A 24,542-nucleotide genomic window follows, 5' to 3' on the forward strand; every position below is an offset into this window, starting at 1 on the left:
GTGATGGGATTAGCAATTAATACCGATACAACAGTATTTATATAATATTTTTAAATTTCACATGGGCGCAGGCAGCAGCGTACAATCAGGCAGCAAAAGAGACCAAATTACTATAGACCAACTTCTGTTCTCCCATCTCTTTATCCCATATTCTAGTTAAAAAAGTAAAAGAATGATAAAAGCATTGTTAGTAATGTTATACTCTTGCGTAAATGCGTACAGCCATAAACAACCAGACGAGAAACTGTTGTTTTGCTTATAACTGAATCGGATAACAACAGCTTTTTGCTTGTATTTCAACCATCGTACAGTAGTAAACATTTACTGTAGTTGTAGTACAGATGACGTTAAGTAGAATAGGACTGATATATTTTTGCATTATACCCTTATTTAGTATCGATAAAAGATCGGCAAGGAAATATACTGCTAAATTTAAGGTGCAAGTTGTAGCTGAAGCTGAGAAAACAATGTTCAAGTTGCTAATGACTATAAATTATTGTGCACCGGCAACATGGATGAAACTCAACTGTAATTAAAATTGGAGAGAAAGTATTTTAATCAAAACTACTGGGCATGAAAGAACACAAATTACTGCTATTTTTATGCTGATAAACGATAAATATATAAAGCTCGTATTATGATGAAATCAAGTGAAAATAGTGAACAGAATCTTGATTTTTTACACAAAAACATGCCCCCAAATGGCCAATGTCACCTATTAATGAAAAAATAGCTAAATTAATTTAACATGACGTATTTAAGTTATATTTCGCCTTAAAAACACTTTGTATAACGAACAATAACCTTACCCCTTATAAATAAAGTATCTAGAGATTCATTTACACTAACTAGAAGCAAGAAAAGCACTCTGAACTGAGTTAAATATGGCTTAATAAACTTACCGCGTAATCAATTTCCAAACCAAAACATTGATCGCTATGATCGCAACTTATAATACAAAAGCAATATAAGAATACAGTACTGTATATACAATATTATTGGATACAGTGAATTACAGCATAACATTTTAAAAGATGCACATTTGTTATGTTGATGTTTGCATAATAATTGTGTCTTTAGAGTACAGTATAATGTAGGCTAGGCTACTGTTCATGTATACGATATACAATAGTGTAGGCTAAGCTAATTCTTACTTGTTATTCAATTTCTCTTTGTATTGAATTATCTAAGTCATTCTGCATGAACCTCCAGAATTAGCTGGTATTAATCATTACTATACTGTGTATGTATAGTGTAGGCTAGGCTACCATATATGTATACTGTACATGGTACTGAATACCCTAGTTTAGGCTAGGCTACATTCGAGATGAGTTTTTTCCAAAAAATGATGGGTTTTTTGGAACCTAACCCCATTGTAAGTAGGATAATACCTGTATAAGCATTTTTAGTTTTTTTTTTGTGTGTTTGAATTATCAAAATGGGCAGTTCTAAGTGTTTTTAGAAGGGTTCTAAGTATTCGTAGGTTTTAGCTATTCGCGGGTTGCCTGGGTGTTGTATGCATCCCCCATGAATACGTGGTGTTTACTGTAAAATTCCTTGTTGGAAAATGGAGTTCATCATATCAGAGAGAGACACACACACACAAGTAATTCTGACATGTTTCGAATAGGCCGTACTTGTTTGACACATGAACGCTTAATGAAGAGTCCACATGGCTCTCCTCCCAAATGCCCAGAGTGCAAAGTGATGATAACAGTCAAGCACGTATTGTGTGAATGTCGAAAATATAACTTGCAGCGATTATCAAATTTTGGAAGTAGATCAATGAAGGAACTTTTGTCAGAATCTTCTGTATTTTCAGTAATGTTCATGAGGATTTGTGATTTAATTAGTAAAATATAAAAATAAGTAAATAATAAAAATACAAAAACCCTTAGGGCATCTAATGAATTTTAAAACAACAAAATTTTAAAATGTTACTGAACTAATTCTGAATTTTGATATACCTTTTTAGTGAGTACAGTATATGGAAACATAAGTATAAATGTATTTATTGTGTGAGTGTGTTCCAGTATGAGAGCGTATGCCTTTTTACAGTTTTTTAATTTCATTTTAACTCATTCATCACCATACGGATGACCTATTTGGTCCCAGTGCTTGGTCTCTGGCCTAGACCTGGCCTTTCATTCAAATCCCTTCAGGCCAACCCTATGAGAGCTGATACTCAGCTCAGTGTTCTGGTTAAACTATTTTAATAATAATGTACGTATAATGGAGCCGAAAGTTTCATTTCAAAAAAATATAAATACTTAATTTAAGATTTATTTTTTCTAAATAGTTACCTCTCCATTATACTACAGTGACCCTTCCATGCTCTTCATATTCAGAGCACAGTACTCAGTTGTGCCTGTAGGCCCCTTGGTGTAGGTAGATGGATGGTACTTAGAAAATGGGAATAATCTTTAAATTTTAATGTTTTGTACCTTTGCTTGTAAATTTTTTAAAATTAAATCTTGAATAGTTTTTCATGCAACATTTCACTATGAAAATTAAAATCCACAATAATGTTGTTGTCCAAGTATGTTACATTTTGGAAAAGGGAGCGTGTGAGACTGCTCAGCTCTTTCTGAGAGCTGAGTAGGTACTTGAAAGCTCTGTGAACTAAATTTTTATATACTTCAACAAAAATGCCATTGGGATTTAAATTTTTATCTAGTTAATCATTATAAGTTAACAGTAAGTACTATACACTATAGGATAGTATGTACCATCTTCTGGCCATAAAACTTAAAGTTTACCTGATTTTAGTATGAAAGTAGTTTTAGCACATCCTAATGCACAGTTTACATGTTTTAATCAGTAGGAAGATACTAAATAGCTAATTATATAACTGTGAATTTTTGAGTTGTGACTATATAGTACTCACTGATGAGTTGCCATCCTTCTCATATCTTGTAAATCCACCTGATTTTAGTATGAAAGTATTTTGGACTGCAAATTTTAATAAACATTACATGTTTTAAAAGTAGGATTTTACTAAAAGCTAATTATATAACTGTGAATTTTGAGTTGTGGGTCTTAGTACTCACTGATGAGTTGCATCCATTCTCAAATATCTTGAAAAAATCAGTCAGCTGGGTAAGGAGAATGTAAGTAATTTTGGGACTGGAAATTTTATATTGAACATTACAATAGCTTTTAAAATATTCATTTTTCACAAACCTGTTATGTACTCATAATGTAGCCCAGTTTGTGGGTCTTCACAAATCATGAATGCTCCATTCCCAAAACAAAAGAAAAGAACATTGATTATCATTTTTCTACTGATATGTTTACCAAAATGCATAATTTTCTTGATTATCCAACTCCTTACTTTATTGATATAACAAGTAAATATTTAGTAAGTTAGTTCTGATAAGCTATATCAGATGCTTCAGGAATCTAGTCTTATGGCAAGGGACAAAATGTGATAAGTAGAAAGTTTCTATACTTCAAACCCACACTTGAACATTACAGAAACTCTACAGCCAACATTATTTTCATATGATTATCATTCATTTCAAGAGATATGTTTGCAAAATGCATAATTTTCAAAAATTTAACCTAGCAAAATACCATTATGATCATGTAACTAACAAGTAAAGAATCAAGGTAAGTTAAGTTCTGATAAGCTGGTACAGTACTACCATATATACTAACCTGTATTGTTAGTGGCCTTCAGGTGTTTGGAGTTGCATTATCATTCCCCATCATTTCATGAACTGTAATGAGCCATTTGCTAACAGGCTGAAAAACTTTATTTTACATGCACAGGTGGTAACTCAGCCGAAAATTTCATAAATTCTTTCGTCATTTTGTCGTAATTTTTGCACTGTTCTGTATTAGCCGTTACATAAAGTTTTATATATGAAACTGTGCGCAATTTCATGTACAATACAGCAAAATACAACCCATGGTTGTAGCTTTTATCAGTTTGGAAATATTTTCATATAAACCACGATGACTGCCAAAATTTCAACCTTCGGTCAACTTTGACTCGACCGAAATGGTCAAAAAATGCAATTGTAAGCTAAAACTCTTACATTCTAGTAATATTCAATCATTTACCTTCATTTTGCAACCAATTGGAAGTCTCTAGCACAATATTTCGATTTATGGTGAATTTTTGATAAAAACTTTTTCCTTACGTCCGCGCCAGAAATTCTTTCGTCACGTTGTCGTAATGTTTGCGCCATTTTATATTAGTCGTTACATAAAGTTTTATATATGGAAATGTGCGCAATTTCATGTAGAATACAACAGAAAATAACTCATGGTTGTAGCTTTTATCAGTTTTGAAATATTTTCATATAAATCACGATAACTGCCAAAATTTCAAGCTTCAGTGAACTTTAACTCGACCGAAATGGTAAAAACGCAATTATAAGCTAAAACTCTTACATTCTAGTAATATTCAATCATGTACCTTCATTTTGCATAAACTGGAAGTCTCTAGCACAATATTTCAATTTATGGTGAATTTCTGAAAAAAAAAAATTTTTTTCCTTACGTCTGCGCGGTAACTCGGCCGAACATCCCAGAAATTCTTTCGTCATTTTGTCGTAATGTTTGCATCGTTTTACATTAGTCGTTACATAAACTTTTATATATGAAAATGTGCGCAATTTCATGTAGAATACAACAGAAAATAGCTCATGGTTGTAGCTTTTATCAGTTTTGAAATATTTTCACATAAATCACGATAACTGCCAAAATTTCAACCTTGGTCAACTTTAACTCGACTGAAATGGTCAAAAAACGCAATTGTAAGCTAAAACTCTTACATTCTAGTAATATTCAATCGTTTAACTTCATTTTGCAATAAATTGGAAGTCTCTAGCACAATATTTTGATTTATGGTGAATTTTTTAAAAACATTTTCCTTACGTCTCTGCGCGGTAACTCGGCGAACATCTCAGAAATTCTTTCGTCTCGTTGTCGTAATATTTGCACTGCTTTATATTAGTCGTTACATAAAGTTTTATATATGAAAATGTGCACAATTTCATGTACAATACAACAAAAAATAATTCATGGTTGTAGCTTTTATCAGTTTTGAAATATTTCCATATAAATCACAATAAATAGAAAAATTTGACTTTCAGTCAACTTTAACTCGACCGAAATGGTCGAAAACTGCAATTTTAAGCTAAAAAACTTACAGTCTAGTAATATTCAATCAATTAGCTTCATTTTTCAACAAACGGGAAGTCTCTAGCACAATATTTCGATTTATGGTGAATTTTTGAAAAAAATATTTTTTTACGTCCGCACGTTACTAATTCATGCATCATTTTGTGATAATATTTTCTCTGTGTTGCTTTGATCGTTTTAAAATTTGTTATATACCAAAATCATCGCAATTTAGTGTACAATACAACTAAAAAAAATTAACTCATTAGCTTTAACCATTTTGCTTACAGCGCGATTTGTATACAATTATATACGAGTTTTTTTTTCACTGTCATATATTCCAATATTTATATATGATAATGATATTTTTTTTCATTTCTGGTGGTTGCATACTAAAGTTCAGGCAATGACAAAAAAAATGAGCCAAAAATGAACTCTTTTAATCTTAAAAACTAAGCGTGCTGTGATTTTTTGAAAAAAACTTTTTTTCTGCTTCGGCGCTAACTCACCAAACGCCGCTGGCATACAGGAGACGTTTTTGTAAATAGGGCTTCGGCGTTAAAGGGTTAAAAGTACAGTTTGTTTGTTATGGTAAGTATCAATACCACTCCCATAAATGTTTAAACAAAATAAAAAAGGCAGCACTGCTATTCTAGGAGTACAAAGGCCAGCAACCTGAGTGCAACATATAAGGCCTGTCTTATAGATTATTGCCATCGTCTTTCTTAATTATTATTTTTATTATTTAGTGCTGCTGCATTGCCACTGCCCTTTATAATTAAGTCAATGGCAGTTTCAGTATTTTCAAATTGGAAATTGGTCAGGTAGTAATTGCAGAAACTGTTATTTCTCTGTTTTTATAAACTAAAAAATTCCAAGTAAAATAAATACTAAACAGTAAAATAATTCAATGTAGCATATGCATTTTTGTTATAGTACATAACCCCAATTCAGTAATGAAAGTTAACAGAAACACAGTAATTAAAATATCTGAAAATTCAAATGATTTCTCTCTGCTGCTACTGTAGTATATCCAGTTGTAATTGTCTATTTCAAGAATCAGTTCAGCTTAGCAGCATTTAATTTCTGAGTCTTCTTTCCTTTATTAATCCTTGTTTTGCTCATGGCTTGTTGTGTTCTCATGTCATGAAACTGTGTGTTTTATCTGTCCCAGAAAATTTCTCCTTACATTAACTTTTACCTACCCATCCTCCTCAGTCACCATAATGGAGGACCAAGCCTGGCTCCTGATAATGATTTGTTCAAATACCTGGCCAATGTTTATGCTTCAAAGCATGCTACCATGTTCAACGGCAATCTTTGTGAAGGGGACAACTTTAGGAGTGGCGTTACAAATGGAGCTGCATGGTATGATGTTAAAGGTAAGAGATGAGATGTACTGCACTGTGATATCTTAATTAAAGCATATGAAAAGTTAATCCAGAGCTGTATACTCTCTAAAACTGTTTTATACTGCACTTAAATGTTGGATATGCTCCTAACTTAATTCCACTCACTCATGATGCCTTCTCATTTTACTTTAGTTCAGAGTTACAAATATGTCCATTACATATTGGAAGATTGTGACTTGTTTAGACAACTAGTGAGTAGGAACCATTTCTTCCCAGTAGCTGATAACAGAGCTGTCCAAGTGCTAGCATTACCTCTTACTGCATAACAAACAAATGATCTTTGACAGACAGAAATAATATCCAGTTCAAATATTCTCCATGATTAGTACTTCTAAGGGATAAATTTATACCTGATAATGGACATATATTTTTTATGGCAGTATCTTTTAATTCTTTCGTGATATTGGCCAAGTCAGGTTTGGTCTATGATGCATTTACTGCCCTCACAGTCCATGCAAATTTGCATAGAAGTATTTTTTTTTTATTACTCAGTGTAACTTTATCTTTCATGCTACATTAACCTAGTTGATGTCTTTTCAAAGCTAAAGAGTTGTACTGTATCATGATATGTTGAAAAAACCCCTAAAACAAAAATAGAGGATCTTGTCACGAGTTGAAGTTAGCCATAGTAGAAAATTTTTCATGCTACTTTTTTCTAAAATTCATCAAAAATTGCCAAACAGATACAGTATCTCATTTTTTATACAGCACAAAAGTACAATATATTGCCTTTCTTTTCATATATAATTCATTATATACTGTTTGTGTTAAGAATGATACCACAAAGCACAGTGAAACAAATGCAAAATATACACTTGTCATAGGTTATTGATAAGCAACACCTGTTTATGTTACTGTTTTTAAAAAAATCACCAAAAATAGGTAAATTGAGTTATCCAATTTTTCTGTACTCACTGAGAGATTACAGTACTATAATCCCATTTAATATGATACATAATTCATTACTGTGTGTGTTATATGACTGACACAATGCACACCCCAAAAAAGTAAGTAAACTTACTCATGTGAGCATCCATAGAGAACTTAGCAATAAAGGGAGATTTCACAAGTTTCTTGCATGTAAAAATTTACCAAAAATAAGTAAATTGAGATACCTAATTTTTATATACACTGAGAAAGTAAGACAAGTTTGTGTTTGCAGTGATATATAATTGAATACCATATGTGTTATATATGACACAATTCACCCCCCCAAAAAAAGTAAACAAACTAGTCACATGAGCAGTTGGAGAAGTTATGCATACGGTAAAATATCTTGAAGTTATGCATAATTTAAATTTTCAAAAAGGTGTGCATATAATTGGTAATATTTTTGAAAATGGAAAAGCACGATAAATCGTGATAATAATCATATATTGCCAAAAAAATGCTTATTATGCACCAACGCACAAGAAAAAAAAAAAAACATATTAATAATAAAAATTGCCATAAAATAATGCGCTGTATAAAAGTAAATAATATATATATATATATATATATATATATATATATATATATATATATATATATATATATATATATATATATATATATATATATATATATATATATATATATATATATATATATATATATCTATATCTATATCTATATCTCATGACTTCATATTCAAACTTCTTTGTTATGATGTGCTTTTCTGATTTTTGCTGAATTTCTTCAAAAAATATCTTCTGATGCACAAGAAGGTTGACTGCACACTCAGAAAATGGGGGCTGCTTTTGATGTGGAACCATGCATGGAAAGGTTAAAATAATAGGAAGAATAGTTCATAGGGGGATCGAAAGGTGATGACACTGAAACTTGGGATAAATTATTTTATATTTTGATTACTGTGAAATGACCAAGATGTGCACACATCCCCAGATTGGTTTGTTCACTGCAAGAAAAAATAACAGTTGCCTAGCCCTCATGAAAGTATGGAAGAATATATAGATTTCTGTATTTTAAAAATTGTGTGGAGGGTTAAATAGATTTGGAGACAGCAGGTCAAAAAGGGATGTGGAGTTGGTCGAGAGATGCAGGGATGAGAAATATGTAAGATGTGTGTGTGTAGTAGTTTTGTTGTTGTTGTTTACTTCTTCCACTCTGCATCCCCAACTGGGGATGTGATGCATGTTATGAAATGAAGTAATGGTGGCATGCAGACAATAAATTGCCAAGAGAAATGCTCAAATTAATACAGTATATGTAAATTAAAACAGAGAGCAGAAGCCTTACAAATGAGATGAAGGAAATTCAAGGTTGGAGAATGGTCTATGTAAACGATAAGACAGAAGCCCATTTGTTCAATTCTGTGAGAGGGACCAAGTGCACAGAAACACTTTTGATATATTATAACTGTACAGTATACTGTATAGTATAATGTGCAATTAATAACAAAAATGCTACTCTACCAACCATTAATCTGCAGAGTACTAGTTCCACGTTTTTATTTGTTTCATATGAAGTATGCTCAATTTTATTTCATAAAAAACAGTGGGAACAGAGCAGTACCAAGTAACTCCTGTATTCCCTGCTGATCAGAAACCAGTGCAAGTGCCATTTAGTCAGGACTGCAAGAACTGTCACTTGCAGACCACTGGCTTAAGCAAGAATTTTACAGTACAGGCAGTCCCCGGTTATCGGCGATCCGGTGTTTCGGCGCTTGTCGGCTGATGAAACTCGGCAATTTCGGTGCCAATAATTGCGAATTGGCGCCGATACATACCTAACAGAGGCGCTGATAACTGAAAATCAGCGATTTTCAGCGCCGTTTTGGCGATTTTCAGCACTTATCAGCGCCGATAAGCCCCGAAAGTGACAATTTACAACCCTGTGGGGTCTCTTTTCAGGACGCTCATAAAAATGTTAATTTTACCAAGTTATACGTTTTTTCTAATAATTATTTTATTTTGTAAAATTATAATTACAGCTCACACACCATCGTAACAGATAACTAAAATCAGTAACAAATTCTGAGTATATTTGTTGTAAAATATGTCTCTCCTGTGCTGAGCTATTATAGTTGCCATAAGTCATTTATGGACCATTGAAGTGCTATGAACTTCTTTCCCGCTAAATTCATCCAAACCGAATGGTGCTTAATACTCATATGAGTCATCCCATCCATCACTAAGAACCTGTTATAGATACTCATATGATGCTTCCTGTCCATTAAGGGTTAAGGGAATGAAAATTATTAAAATCAAACAATCCCATACACTGATGAAGTTAATAAACTAGCTCCTTATAATTCAGATGATTGTACCCTCCACAATTTGTCATCTTTTTAATTTAGCGGTGTTCATATCAGCTATCAGTATCATTGTAGATTTAAGTGTTCATAGTTTCTGACTAATAATTTTCATTGGTTTAACCCTTAAGGGACGGCATGATTTATCAATGTGCAGCACCCCAGACTGGGGAAACTTTGAGGTTGGCAAAATAAAAAAAAATCACATCAATGGAAAGAGAATGACACATACATTCACACTGTATAAATAAAAAAATTCTAAAAAATTTTCCATACCTTCCACGAGAAGTTGAAAATGACTATTTACAGCCCCTTGTGGGGCCTCATTTACAAGACAATCGTAAATTTTACCAACTTATATATGTTTTATCTAATAAATAAATTTATTGTATTTTGTAAAATTATTATTACTGCTCACACAATATCAAAACAGATAAGAAATAAAAGCAGTAACAAATTTTTGGCATATTTGTTGTAAAATATTCACGTAAATTTATGAAAAGGAAGACTCAGTAACTTTTTTTTTTTACTTTTACATGCTTTTTCTAATATTTCTTTGCAATTTTCTTTGTAAAATTATATTTACAACCGACACACTATCGTAAAAGACAAAAACAAGAAACAACAGCAACCCCTTTATATATTTACAAGCAAATTTTCAAAAAGACTCAAGTGAGAGAGAGAGATGCAGTACTCTCCCCCTTGAAGTCACAAGCATTACTGATACTGGCCTAACTCTCATGTCTATAAAAGTTGCCATTAGCGAATTTATAGCATATAGAAGTATTGGCACCTTTGTTTCAAATCATTATTACCATAACAGTGGTGCGTAATTCTGCTTCACACTGAAGCTCAATCCGTCCACCTCCCCAAACCTGTTTTACTTCTCACCGAGGCTCAATCCGTCCCTTAAGGGTTAATATCATCTACCAAGTAGTTAGTATGTTTGAGGTGACATATTAGAAATAAATCTCTCATCAGTGTAAAGTCAGCTATTAGGTAGTTGCAGATACAATAATAATTTTGTATCAAGTCTAAGTGTTTAAGGATAATTTTTATCACTTGAATGTCATTAGTCAGGTGACTGACATTTTTTTATCTATTTATTTATTGATTTATCTTTTTTTCTTTCCTAATAACTGATCTCTTCTTTGTGTATTTCCTGTTATTTTGTGTAACTTCTTTCAAAGGAACACCATATTCTCTGGGGAGTTTATATTCTAAATAATAATCATGATGATTTAATTATGCATTTCTGTTATGTTTTGTTTAATAAATCTGTAGTATTTAGATTTTTCGTGGAAGGATGTGAATATATAATCAAGCATTTCTTGTAAGGGTATTACTGTATCTAGCATTGCAAGTTGATTGCCAGGAACATATTTTTAGTTTTCTGGGGCCTATCATGCAAAATTTTCAGGGAAGTTTTTATATTTAACATACTAGGCAAGAGTTTGTTGTGTATGTGATAAGAATTACTTTTCGTAGTACTTTCATTAAGGACAGTTATGTTAATTTTCAGGTGGAATGCAGGACTTCAATTACGTCTTCGGTTCTTGTTCAGAGGTTACATTTGAGTTGTCTTGCTGTAAATATCCAAGAGCATCTGGTTTAGTAGAAGAATGGATCAACAACCGTGAATCTATGGTAGCATTCATGGAACAAATTCATATGGGTGTTAAAGGTAAGTGTTATATCTTCATGAATAAAGGCTTTCCCAACATTAGCAGAGGACTGTTTGTTTCTATTTTTTCATCTTTTGGTTCTGGAATAACAATGAAAAGAACCGTGTTATCTTTTCATTTTATACAGTTCATGGTGTGATAATTAGCGTAGTGTAGAGAAGAGTAAGGATTAAATATATTGTTATAATTATTATTGGAAACAAACATTTAATTAAATAACTTGCAAAATACAGAAATGCATTCCTACCTCAATGGCATTGAACTTAAGACCTCAAGGCACCTTGGGTGAGAGATGAGTCCATTTTCAACCTGAGAAGTTTTACCCAATTTCTGGACTAGTGAATGTAATGGAAATAAATGCACAACAGTGGGTGAAATATAGACATGAATTTGTATCTCACATTGGAAATTAACCTTAGACATGTCGGGTGGGAGATGGGCTTTTCCAACCAGCCCACAGAATTGTGTGAAAAAAAATATTGAACCCAAGTTCTGGCAGAGCATCAGGTGGACCTGGGCAGGCTAAATATTGCACTAGTGGGTTTTACCCAATGTCTTGACTAGTGAATGTTATAGAAATAAACACACACAGTAAAGTTCTGTTTCAAATTGGGATTAAATCAATGACCTCTCAGGCTGAGAGATGAGTGTGCCTCCAGCCAGGCCACAGAAGTCATAAGAGAAACTGGAACCAAAGCACTTGAATAATCTGAGCAGGCTGATTATCTTTCATTAGTAAGTTTTATTCAGATTCCTAACCAACCAGTCACTAAATAGCATTTGATTCAAATTACCCAAGCAAGTGAATTTGATGTAAGTAGATATAAAGTAATACGCAAATTATTAGAAATTTGAACATTGCATTGGGATTGAACCCTGGATCTCTCAAATGAGAGACAAGGGAACTTTCAACCGTCCCACAGAAAGCAATAAATACAGTTCAGAACCTAATTATAACTGTACTTGTACTTGAAAGTTGACTGGGCAACCTAGAGATTTTGTATCCGCAAGGTGTTCTCAGCTTCCTAATCAAGCTGTGACTAATTGATAGCATTAAATGTGATTGACCACAGTGAATGAATGTGATTAAAATAAACATACAACGATGGGCAAAATGTTGAAATAAATTTCAGACAACATTGGAATGGAACCCAGGAATTTTCTGGTGAGAGATGAGGGATTTTCAACCAGGCCAGGGATGTCATAAAGAAAGTTGGGATCTAAATACATTGATTTTTTTTCCAGTTTTGCTTAATATCCCAACCATCCAATGACTGAGTGATAAAGCCTCTTTTGAGATCAAATCCAGGATCTCTCAGATGAGAAACCAAGCTTCAGAGGTCAAATAAAAAGTTTGAATCTAAGTACTTACTCATTATCTGTGGAGCTACCTGGCCAGGCTGAATACTTTGATCATAGTTTTACCCAATTTCCGACTGAGCAGTAACCAAGTTATGGCTTTCAATTTTCATGACCCCAGAGAGTGAATGTGATGGAAAATAGCTGCACATATTAGTGTGTAAAGTAAAGAAATACATTTTTGACATGAACCTTACCTCTCCATTATATAGTATTTGCTTCTGTGCCAGCAGGAGTTTGACAGATTGCAAAAGAAAACTTGAACTCTTGGTTTTCTGTGAATATCCATTTTCTATCCATCTGCTTCCATAACCCCAACCAGGGAACCAATAGGTATAGTACAAACACTTGTAGCCGGTCAGTCTACTTCTGTCACCAGTTTCAATAGGAGGTTGTTAAATGTACTCGGGTTTTTGTTGAAGAAATTGGTTTGCTTTTAATTTTCTTTGGTTTTACTTTGAGTGTTGGATTGGTAAGAACTGTAAGGTAAGAGTTGCTGTAATAGCGCTTATTCCAGTTTTATTGATCCTCGTGAGATGTGTATACGGTTGGAACAACCCATGTGAGTCGTAGTCTAACAAAATCGTGGAAATTGATTACAAGCGAAGAGAGTTTATTAGTATATAGAAACAACTAAAGATGAGGATAGGTCTCGCAAGACTTGTTAAAGGGATGCAAGTTTTGTATGCTTCCTCTTTTAGTAACTGGATAGGTCCTCTGCTGCTTCTCTTCAATCTGTTGCTCCAGCTAAGCTTCCCATCAATTCAGGGCATTAGATTTGATAGGATTTAGTAGTTTTTTATGTTCACTTGGTGTAAATTTCACGTGATTTTTTTTTTGCAATACCCTCCCGAGTGTCTCATTAAGTTCAGGTGTATCCCTGCATCTGAGGAAGGGTCAGCCCCCCTGCTATTGGCTTGCCATGTCCTTGGCATGTCCTGTCTTGCTCCTTCTGGGCCTGAACAACAGAGAACTGAGACATATCAGGAATTGGTGTGGATCTGTGCCTGTTGTCTCCTTCCTCTGTTCTGCCTGGTGTTAGCAGCACCAGTTCTTGTGCCAGAGTTCATTCTCTGATGTGATCGCTCAGGAGAGAATAAGAAGAGTCGCCCAATGTTTTTCCTTCATTTAATTTTAACCATACTGGATCGGTTTGGTAGGAGTGATGCTTCGACTCTACCTGGTAACGTCAAAGCAGGGTCATATATAAGTTACTTACTAAGTAAGTACTGTACTGTAATTACATAGCCATAGGTTTTCAAACCACGGGAGCCTAAAAATTGAAAATTCGCAGTGGTATTCAATTGTTTTGTGTAGGCGACAAGACCCCGCCCACTTTCAGGTACTGATAGGAACAACTTAGCAGAGAGCTTCAATTGGTTTTCTGCTGGCTCCCAACTAACATCGGGGATTTTCCGCAGTCTGCTTCATCGTTTTTTCAGATACTGTTGCCGACTTTTGGTGAAGTATTCAAATTTTTTTTGGCTTTCAACCTTTTGTTATTTGGTTAGCTTTGGTTAACAATAGTTATAATCATTTTTGAGTTACAATGTCGGATTCTAGCTCATCTAGCATTCACTTCTGTGTAGAAGGGTGTGTACGACTAGGTTAAGGAAGTCTTCGTGTGATTCTCAGAGGAAGTGTACTGAATGTAGGGGGGCCAAGAGTGCAGTAAAGATAACACTTGCATAGAATGTCAGGGTTGGGATGATAGGAAGTAGAAAATATTAAAGTCTCATTTGGAAAAACTCGAAAGGGATAGGAAGAGGAAGGCGGCCACTAGAGCCGAGAATAGAGCTAGTGTAGAGTCAACTTCTGTATCAAGTCTTGTAGAAGGTAGAGTTACTTCTTCTCCAGTTCCTACTGTGTCTCCTATCATTAGTCCTTGTGCTCTACTTTACCACATACTTCTGTACCAGACTCCCGAGCTTCCGATCTTAATGCTATTGCCAGCCTCGAATCAAGGTTCAACCATAAATTTGAATTTATAGCCAATACATTGAAGGAAATGGGGTCTTCCATTAGAGCTTGTATGGAGCAGGAAGAATGTGCAAAGTGATAGTGCTGTGAAAAATGACAGTGTTGTGCATGTTGAGGAGGTGGCTACTCGTCCCACCAGTGCTCCTAGATGAAGGTCCCTGTCCTGCTCCCCTGCAATGGGGAGAAGACATACCAGAGGTCCAAGGGAGGCTGGTGGGGTTTGTCCACGGCATTTGCCCCCCTTCATTGAGCCTGCTGAGCATTCCCAGGCTGCAACAAAGCGCCGTTGGAAAGGTGTCTCAGTGCGTAAGCATCAACTTTCTTCAGAGTCAGAGGTTTCCAGCCCTGACGAGAAGCGCCCATACCACAACCCAGCACCATCGTACCTGGTTAAGGAACACACCATTGATTTGGACTGCTCCCCTCCTCCAGCCGAGAGGTATAGGGAGGCCAGCCATAGCCCACAGCCCTCCTGCAGTTTTATGGACCCATCTGCCTCCTCTTCAGCTCTTCCTCATTGTCCTCCTTGGAACAGCCTGGAGCACTTCTTGCCTCTTAAGTGCCTTTATTTGGCGTCCAAGCACCCAAAGCGCCCATCGTCTTCCTCGAAGATCCATTGTACCTCCAAGCTCCTGTCTACTCTCGAGCATTTGGCATCCGCCTCCTCATGTCAGGCTCCTTCTGCAGTCAGCCTACTGGAAGTGCGAACTGATCTTCATGTCTTGAAAGAAGTTATAACAATGTTTGAAAATTCAGTCCGTTTTCAGTAGCTGGCATGGCATTGTGGAAGAAAGCATAGGATTCTCTCTTTTTCTCCTATGATCTTTTTGCCTTGAAGTAGGGTGTCGAATTTTCTTGAGCTAGGGGGTACAGTGTACCTGGAGTACCCACCAGTCTCGGTGGATGGCTTATGGTGTTTTTCACTGTTGGCGCAGTCTTGTCTGGTTGTTTTTTATATTGGTACTGCACCCAGGGCAAGGGCACTTATATATGCTTTGCTAGCCATCAGTTCTATCCTTCGCTGTAAAGCTCCCACTTAAGTAGAGGCGCCTCATGGCTTTACCGCCACGCCACTGCAGGTTAAGATGAGCACCAACCAAAGGCATTATTCACCTGCAGTAGCTCTCGTACCATGTAAGGAAATGACAAGCATTGTTTCAGTGTTAGCTATTTTTCTATTTTAAAGTCACTACCATGCCTTAATGTTTTGGAATGGAATATGTCCATGTATCCCACCCCCATTTAGTGTGGGATTCAGCTATATAATTACTTGGCAAGTTACTTATATAAAAATGATATTTTCATAATAAAATTAAGTTTCATATATACTTACCATGGATGTAGGGCACAAACAGAATAAGGTTTTCTGCTAAGTTGTTTCCGGTACTCCCGTTAGTGGCCGGGGCTTGTCACCTACACTAAACTATCGAAGTGCTACTGTGATTTTTTAAATAAAGGCTGCTGCACGAGTAAGAAACTATAGCTGTGTACTTATATGGTAAGTATATACTGTGTGACACTTAATTTTATTAAGAAAATATAATTTTTATGATACAGTATGTGTTTTGCTCTAACAAGGATAGTCAGTTTTCATAAGTATGTAGCAGGAACCTGTGTACGGCACTTTCCCCTGTGTATTACTCTTGAGTATTTCTGTTCATTCTAATGCCTTGTTATTGTTTCAGTTGGTTTTCCATGTTTCTTGTTGGTTTGGAGTCTTGTAGAGATTTGTGATAGTTTTTTGTAGCCTTTTTTGTATAGTTTTTCATAGATAGTGCTTATGGTGTTTGTTTTGGCACGGTAGCCTGTTATTGTACAATTTTCTAACCAAGTAATCTTAGTTAATTTTGTAAGTTCTTAAATTTTTGTAAACGATTGTGATTTTTGTATTGCTGCTCAAGCTGCTTTGGACCAGCGAAATGTGACTTAGTGGATGATGGCCTGACTAGGTGAGTTAGGCCCTAGTGTACTTGTTAGGTTATGCCGGGGCAAGTACCTGGTTTATGTTTTCACTGAACACAGGTCCTCATCTTCCATGTTCATCTTGTTGTGGGCAACAGTGTTCTCCCCAGCTTTTGTGTAATACATCCCATGACCCATGGACTAGTGGTCGCTCAGAAGAGTTTATATTAGTGTCATACGCAGAAGCCCTCTGCAGATATTTCATTGTATTCCATTTCTGTACCAGTGTCCATGACTCCCTCTGTAGTGGTATTTATTAAGACGTAGGTTTGTTTGGTTATGTTTCCTTTTAGACCATGGTGCCTCCTTCAGTGACATCTGCCCTTCTTGATTATTTACACTGACGGGCATTTTCTGTTATGCAGGGAACCATACATTACATAACCTTTATGGTCGACCACTGGCTCCTCACATATGTGTTATGCATATTGCAGGAGTCCTTTTCAGTACTTCTGACATTTGGTGTCATGGATGTGACACCTTCCCTGTGCATAAAGTCCATGTTGCTGTGCCTCTACTACCTGTTCCTCTTGCTCCTATGTATTCTGCTGTTCCTTGAATGCCAATGACAGAATCTGTTGTTATATCATGACTGGAGGACATTCCTCTCTCTAAACTTAGGCGTTGTTGACGTAAGTCCACATGACCCACCAACTACAATGGTTATTGTAGGTAGGGTGGGTTTGACTTATTTCAGGTTAGATTTTTTTGGGGTTGAGAATTCTGATGAGGAATCAGTAGAGGATCTTTGTGCTGTTATGGGCAAAAGTATATATAATGAATTACCAGATTGGATTTGTTTTATTTTCATCCTTGAACACTTTCCTTGCATGTCAAAAAAGGTTTATTTGTGAAAGTGTGCAAGATTGACAGTCTTTTACTGGTGGTTGTGATCTGCCCTTGGTAATGTCCGTCATCTAAGTTCACCATCCTATGTCACACATGCAGTAACCCCACATTTGTTAAATTGATGGCATAAATTTTTTTGTATCTGCAGTGATTGAAGTTTGGCAGATTTTTCATTGATGGTGAAAATGAAAATTTATGAACAAAATTAAAAATTTTTATTTCAAACTAATAATATTTCTTCAGATGTTTCTTAATCGGGTTGAAGGGTATTATAAGGGTCTGCATCAAATTAATTTCATTCATATAGAGCAATATAAGAGGAGTAGGTATTTTGAATTTTTCTTTTTTCATTTAAAGGGCCAAAAAAAAGTAAAAGGAAAAGAAAGGAACGCAGAGTAGGGTGTGTGGGTTAAACTTTACATAGTGTGTGTGGTGTCCTTTATCCTTGGTGTATATAAATATAATAGCATTATCCCAATAAGTAAAAATTTTCTCCCTCTTAATGGCCAGTCCTTCTTAGTGTGTGCTTGAAGGGTGGACTTGGTGCATTTCAAGTTTTGTGGTTGGCTGGCACAGGCTAAAGTTAGGTTACAGTCCGTATCTGTACTCACCCTATAGTGTCACCCCTTTGGCATTATTGGTGCAGATAAGTAAGAGATTGCTTGTTAAAAAGCACATTTCATCTGTATATGATGGTGATGTCCAGATTTTATCGTTTATAATAACATTACAGGTTTGGTAATAGATGCCGATACTGGTGCAGGTCTTCCGGGAATGTTTGTTAGTGTAGAAGAAATAAACTACAATATAACAACATCAAACCGGGGAGAATACTGGCGACTTTTGATGCCTGGTGAATACACTTTAGTTGCCAAAGGGTTTGGGTAAGTTTACTCATTTAGTCGATTTCCCAATCTTATTCATTTTTATTTACAGGTACTCAAGATTTTCCAGTATTTTTTAATTCCTTTTACTGTTCTTAAGTACTTTTAAGTTTATTTGAAGCTAATATAGTATTATGATGTTTCTGAGGGCTCACACTTAAAGTGGGTATGTTACTGGAATATTATTTTGCTAACTAGTATTTTGTCATAGGAAATGATTTTGACATACAGAAAGGATGTGAAGACTATTTTCTGACTTTCCATGTTTCATTATAGTTGGAAACAGGCAACTGTCACCGTGCAATTGGTTGTTTCTCTAAATTTGATAGTTAGGTGATTGATTTCTTTTGCTTTTTTATTTCTATTTTTGTCTGTTTCAACAATGAATATTGAAACAGATGAAAATAGAAATAAAAAAGCAAAAGAAATTTTATAAAAATCAGTGAGGCCACCTTTCAAGTCCAGAGTACTTGTGTATCATTGGTAATAAGTAATGTATCTTCATATACATATTATAGAACAAACACATTAAATCATTCAAACATGAGAAAGTTACATACGAAGAAGAAATGGAAAAATAATTGAAGTTCACTGCAAAACCCATGACATTGTTCAGTAAAACAGTTTCTTCAATTTATGGTTTATCAGTCAAATTATCACCCTCATATCTCTGATTCATGTTATCTGTCATCTTTTGTTGTTGTTATTGACCCATCTCTCCCTTTGATGGGTATTTTAATCTTTTACTTTTCATCCATGAATATTCTCTTAATAGTCTTGTGGGTACCCCAACTTTTCACCTATGGATATTCAGTAATATTCCTGTGGGTTACCCCAACGCCTATGCTGTTTCCTAAGTGCATGGCTTTGTAAGCAACATCTGCTGTTTTTTCAGTTGTTCTCTCTCATCTCTTCTTCAATTTGAACTTCACTAACTGGACCGTCATAATTGATACATTATACTTTGTGTTCCTTCTCTTCCCTGAAATTTTTCTATAAATACCTTTTGCTTTCGTCTATTTTCTATTTTAACCTATGTTGCAATATCCTAGATATCCTTTACCTCATGTCTCACTTTTTCTCCTGATTAATACACAGTACATGCCTCATGTTACTCAAATCTTTCATTGATGGTCTGCACCTCTTTAGGTATGGTTTCAAGAGTTGCATATCTGTTTAAGTACATACTGAACTTGTGAATTCCTAGTGTTTTTCCTAGCGTTTCCCTTGTTCAGTGAAAAGAAAATGGTGCAGCCTCAATACTCTACGAGAGGAAATGGCTCTGATTGAATGTGGGCGGTGGGTTACTTGAGTTTAGCTTTCACACTTAGCTGTGAGCCATATATTTTTAAGGGTAATGTTGTAAGATGACTTTGAAATGATATTAAAGTGTTTTAGGATGATAGTTTAAGGTATTGGTGTAGGATGATAGTTTGAGGTATACATTTGGTGTTTGAACCATTAAATAGGCAATTTTGAATGTTTTTACAGGTAGTCTTTGGTGTCTGACCTGTTTAAATATGCAGTTATAAGCATTTTTATTGGGTGGTGTCAAGTATTTGCGGATTTTAGCTATTCCCCCGGGGGTGGTTGTGGTACCTATCCCCCAAGAATACTGGGGGTTTACTGTACTGGCACTTGATGTGCTTCAGCTGCTGCTGAATTATCTCCAAAAACAAAATCCTATTGCTAGGCTTATGGTTGCATGTGACCTGAGACGGCCTGACTCCCCCTTTGTGCTTGCAGCTTTGTCCGCATTCAGATGTGTTCTGCGTCATCTCCCATTTTTGCTCTGTACTTCTACGTAAAATTCATTTTTTATTCAGATTTCATTTGTTGATGCATAGCACATTATACTACTCATATGGCACTGTTTATGCATTTAATGTTAAGATCATTCTAATACTTTTCTATCAATTCCATCAGCTCTACCAATGTCTTTTCTCCATTCTTAGGCAGTGGTGTACAAACAGCTGAGATGGCTAATCTGTATTTCTCAAATTTATCTTATACCTGTTCTATCTTTCTAATTTGTTTCAGGGTTCTTACATTCCAATTAGCCTAGTTGTTGTCAGGTTATCCTTAGTATTTGTATAACTTGGAAGATCCTCAGCACTGTCAGATGGCTGGGTCTGCAGGTCATTTGTAAATTTTGCCTGTCCATTAATATGGCAGATTCCATGGGGGATTCATAGGCTAATTACATGAAAAAGAAGCCAGTTCCTTGTACCATGCCATTTTTAGCAGACTACTTTATAGCCATTGACCTGTGCTGTTGGCTTTTGGTTTTTAACAAAAGTCATTTGCCATGCATCCAAAGTTGAAGCCAAGAGTCAGAGGGAGCAGTGCCTTCACCCTCTGCTAATGATTTATAGTCCCTATCCATCATCCTGCTGCCAATGATTTCAGGCCTCTATCCACCATCCTACAGCCAACTGTTTCTGGTGCTTATCCTGAGCAAGACCACAATTTTTGATTGTGGATCTAGCCTTTACCTAAAGAGGTGTCCACCTACAAGGCAGCAGGTGCTCATACCCATACCTAAGTTACCCCAACTTTGTACTTCAAGTTATTCAGTTACCAACCTCAAGTTTCTTTTGCATATAAGGGCTCCTATCTGAAGGTATCTCTGTGTGTGTCTGAAAGACAAGTGCCTAATGTGTAAATCAGTCTTTTGTTGCTTTCTCAAAGCTCATGGGTCAGAGGGCATGAATACTAATTCCTGTGGCCACGTGCAACCTTGGGTTTCCACCTGTGCATCTGCACTACTACTGTCAGGCTACAGTTTTCTTAATTTATTTTAAAATGGACTGAAGTGTCTGGGGCAAGTAAAGAAACAGGTTTGTAGGAAAAAATAAATTTTTTTAGAAAATGATATTTTTGAGGCGAAACTTACCCTCTTATCAGTAGCTTTGTCTTCGACTATTTTGGTGCAGGTTCGAGAAGTGTTAAAATTGAAATAATCGTTAATTAATGCTCCCAATAGTTACCCCCCCCACCCTTTGGAGGGTAGGGGTAAGACAGCAAATGTTTTGGTTGTCATTCTTCTCTGTCGGCAAATACGTCCAAGCGTTTAGACAAGTGCTCTAAAATTTGAGTGTTTTCTTGGCTAACAAATGGATTGTCTGGATTCTGGTCTGTATTTGTCAGTATGGATTCTTCTTCTTAATCTTTCCTATCAAAATCTGTTAGATTTTGTAAGGTAAGTGGTTGCAAGACCAGATTGGGTTAATTGATGTATGTATGCATGAACTATGCATGGATCATCGAGAGGTGAATTGTGATTCAGACAATCTTCATGATCATTGCAAAGATTGGTCTTTGGGAGAGATAGAGAAGATGATAAATTGCAGAATTAGAAGAGAAGGATAGACTTAAGAGAGTAAACAGAACAGTCTTGAATCTAGGTGTTCTTTAGAATTAACACCTGGTCAAGAAGATTTAATGCAATTAGATATTGACTTTGTTAAATCTAGAATTGAATTTTGTGTAACAGTTTGAGTCTTTTGTATCAAATGTGTCCAGTGCATTGGTAGGGACAATGTCCCCTTGTTCCTTTGGCCACTCTTAGGATGCAGCCTTGCCTGTCACCTCGGCACCCCCACCGACAGGCCTGATAGTCCTGGAGTTTCCAGGCATGGACTAACATCCCAGAATGTTCAAGGACTGTGCCCTCTGTCTCCTGCCCTTGCCTTCGGTCCTCCGTGGACAGAGTTAGGTCGCAGTCGCATAAGGACAGTTATGGTAGGTCTAGATCTTCAATAGGTCCAGATCTTGTGTTTGACCCCGTTGTCCCATGGTTAGTCTAGCGAATCACCTGAGCCAGATAACTGATCGCAGTCCATAGTAAGAGCTGCTGTTGCACCTGCAGCCATCTCTAGCATCCCTGAGTCTGTAGTTAGGCTATCAGGAGTAAGGATTCGTGCCAGTTCTCCCCTTTTATCACTGATGGTACAAGTTTTGTTGTTGACAAGGCCATTGTTTTGTCTGTGCCCAGGTTTTTGTGGGTTTTTATGGACTGTTTCTCAAGCTTAGGCTAAGCGTGCCAGATATTTGCTTTCAGCCGTTAGTTAGTCAGTTGCCAGAAGGCATTGAGTCTGCGTACAGTTCCGCATATGTCTTTGGTCTGCATGAGGTGTTGTCGATGCCAGGCAAAGCATTATCGAGTTACACGAGGCATCAGTGAGTCCGCACAACCAGTGGCAAGTTCGCACAGTTGTCTGCAAGTCCATACAGCTGTCTGAGAGTCTGCCCTGTTATCTGCGAGTCTGAATAGTTGTCATTAAGTCCGCATAGCCAGCAAAAAGTCTGCACAGTTGTCTGCGAGTCTGCACGGTTGTCTGCCTACCTGGGCATGGTGATTGATTCTTTTCTGTTCAAGGTTTTCTGGCACAAGCTCAAGAAGGCAATCTGTTGTAAATAATGAGAGAATTCTCCTCCTCAGGGTGTATGCCCGCCCATGCTGGTTGTATCGCTTAGGCCACTTGTCTTCTCTGGAGAAGTTAGTTCTGAGTGCTTGACTTTGGATGTTATCTCTTCAGTTGCACTGGCATGGAGAGAGACTTGGCCAGACCAAGCTATAAGGATGCGCCAGTATGCATCTTGTTTAAAAAGAGTGGTTGTCCAACATCCACTCTGTTGAGGCTGTCATTTTCCTTGATAGAGAGTCTGCTATTACTATGATGTGAGTTGCAGACATGTGCCACTTCCTTGCTTGCGCCATCCAAAGGATGGCTAGCATTATCATATTGAGAGGAGGTGAACGTGATCCCAACCTCTTGATGTAGGATATTTTAGTTATGTTGTCTCTCCCTTCTGGAGGTTTGAGTTTTTTGAGAGGCAAAAAGACAGCCATCAGCTCCAGGAAATTGCTATAAGAATTCCTCAGTGTAGCTGATCACCTCCCTACCACCTGACGATCCTCCCAATGCCCTCCCAACCTGTCAACGAGGCATCTGTGTGCATCACTCGTACAGATGGAGGAGTCAGGGTGACCTATTTTGCCAGAGATCCAAGGTCAAACTATCTCCCCAGCATTTTTAATCTTTTGAGGAGGTCAGTCCTGCATCTTTTTTCTTGCATGTGATAGCCAGAATTTGCTTATATTTGTAGTTGCAATCTAAGTATTGGATCTGTTCTGATGCGAACTGCAGCAGGCCCATCATACGTTCTAATTGCCATCTGGAAACGCTGGGCTGTGCAAGGAACCTTTTGAGGACTTGCCTTATTCTGTTTTGAGTATGATGGGGAGAGACAACTGACTGTGAAGAGTATCCCAACACAGTCCTAGCCACTGAAAGTGTTTGCTGGGTGTTAGGTGGGATTTTTTCAAATTTATTATAAAACCTTTTGATTGTAGTCTGTTGGCCATTGCTCATCGGTTTTTCAAGTACTCTTTTCTTGTGGGGCCCCCAGATCAACCAGTTGTCTAGGTAGGCTATTAGTTCTATTCCTTTTTGTTTGAGTTCTCGAATGATTACCGTTGCTAATTTTGTAAAATATTCTTTAGGCAATGTTTAGCCCAAAGGGCATGACTTTGAATCTGTATGTATCTTTCCCTATCCGGAACCTTAGGAAGGGACAGAAGGGAACAGCTGTAGGGTTGTGCCAGTATGCATCTTTCAGATCTATAGAAACTGTCCAAGTCCATTTTGGAATAATTCAACTTACTTGGGCAACGGTAATTATCCGAAACTTTTAGCAAACAATGTGTGTGTTCAGTGTTGTTTGGTTGAGAATCACTCTTCTTTTGGAGGAATCCTTTTTGAGGACTGAAGAGATGTACTTGTTTTTCTGTGGGCCCCATTATCAGGGCCTTTCTGCACATATAAATAATGCTGTCCCTCCACAGGGAAAAACTTCCACCGTTTGTGATGTTGTTGAAGCTGACTCCCAACCATACAACTCCTCTTGGTATCTGCCTCCTCCTCTGCCTTTGCTTTTTATAGACATTCCAGGTATTGATTTTCCTTTTCCCCCCCTATAAGATGGTTTTTGGACCTTGTGAAAAAGGATGTCCTTGCTA

General features: G+C 36.4%; 1 protein-coding gene across 1 annotated transcript in view; it reads left to right on the top strand.

Annotated features, from left to right (window-relative positions):
• Window positions 1-24,542, top strand: part of LOC136854673 (carboxypeptidase D-like) — a 226,835-nt gene that overhangs the window by 13,719 nt on the left and 188,574 nt on the right. Inside the window, exons 4-6 of the mRNA XM_067131272.1 lie at window positions 6,352-6,515; window positions 11,321-11,482; window positions 18,367-18,517. Of these exons, the coding sequence (XP_066987373.1) occupies window positions 6,352-6,515; window positions 11,321-11,482; window positions 18,367-18,517 (477 nt within the window). The remainder of the gene's footprint in view (window positions 1-6,351; window positions 6,516-11,320; window positions 11,483-18,366; window positions 18,518-24,542) is intronic.

Source organism: Macrobrachium rosenbergii, chromosome 29 (genome assembly GCF_040412425.1).
Source record: "Macrobrachium rosenbergii isolate ZJJX-2024 chromosome 29, ASM4041242v1, whole genome shotgun sequence".
NCBI lineage: Eukaryota > Metazoa > Arthropoda > Malacostraca > Decapoda > Palaemonidae > Macrobrachium > Macrobrachium rosenbergii.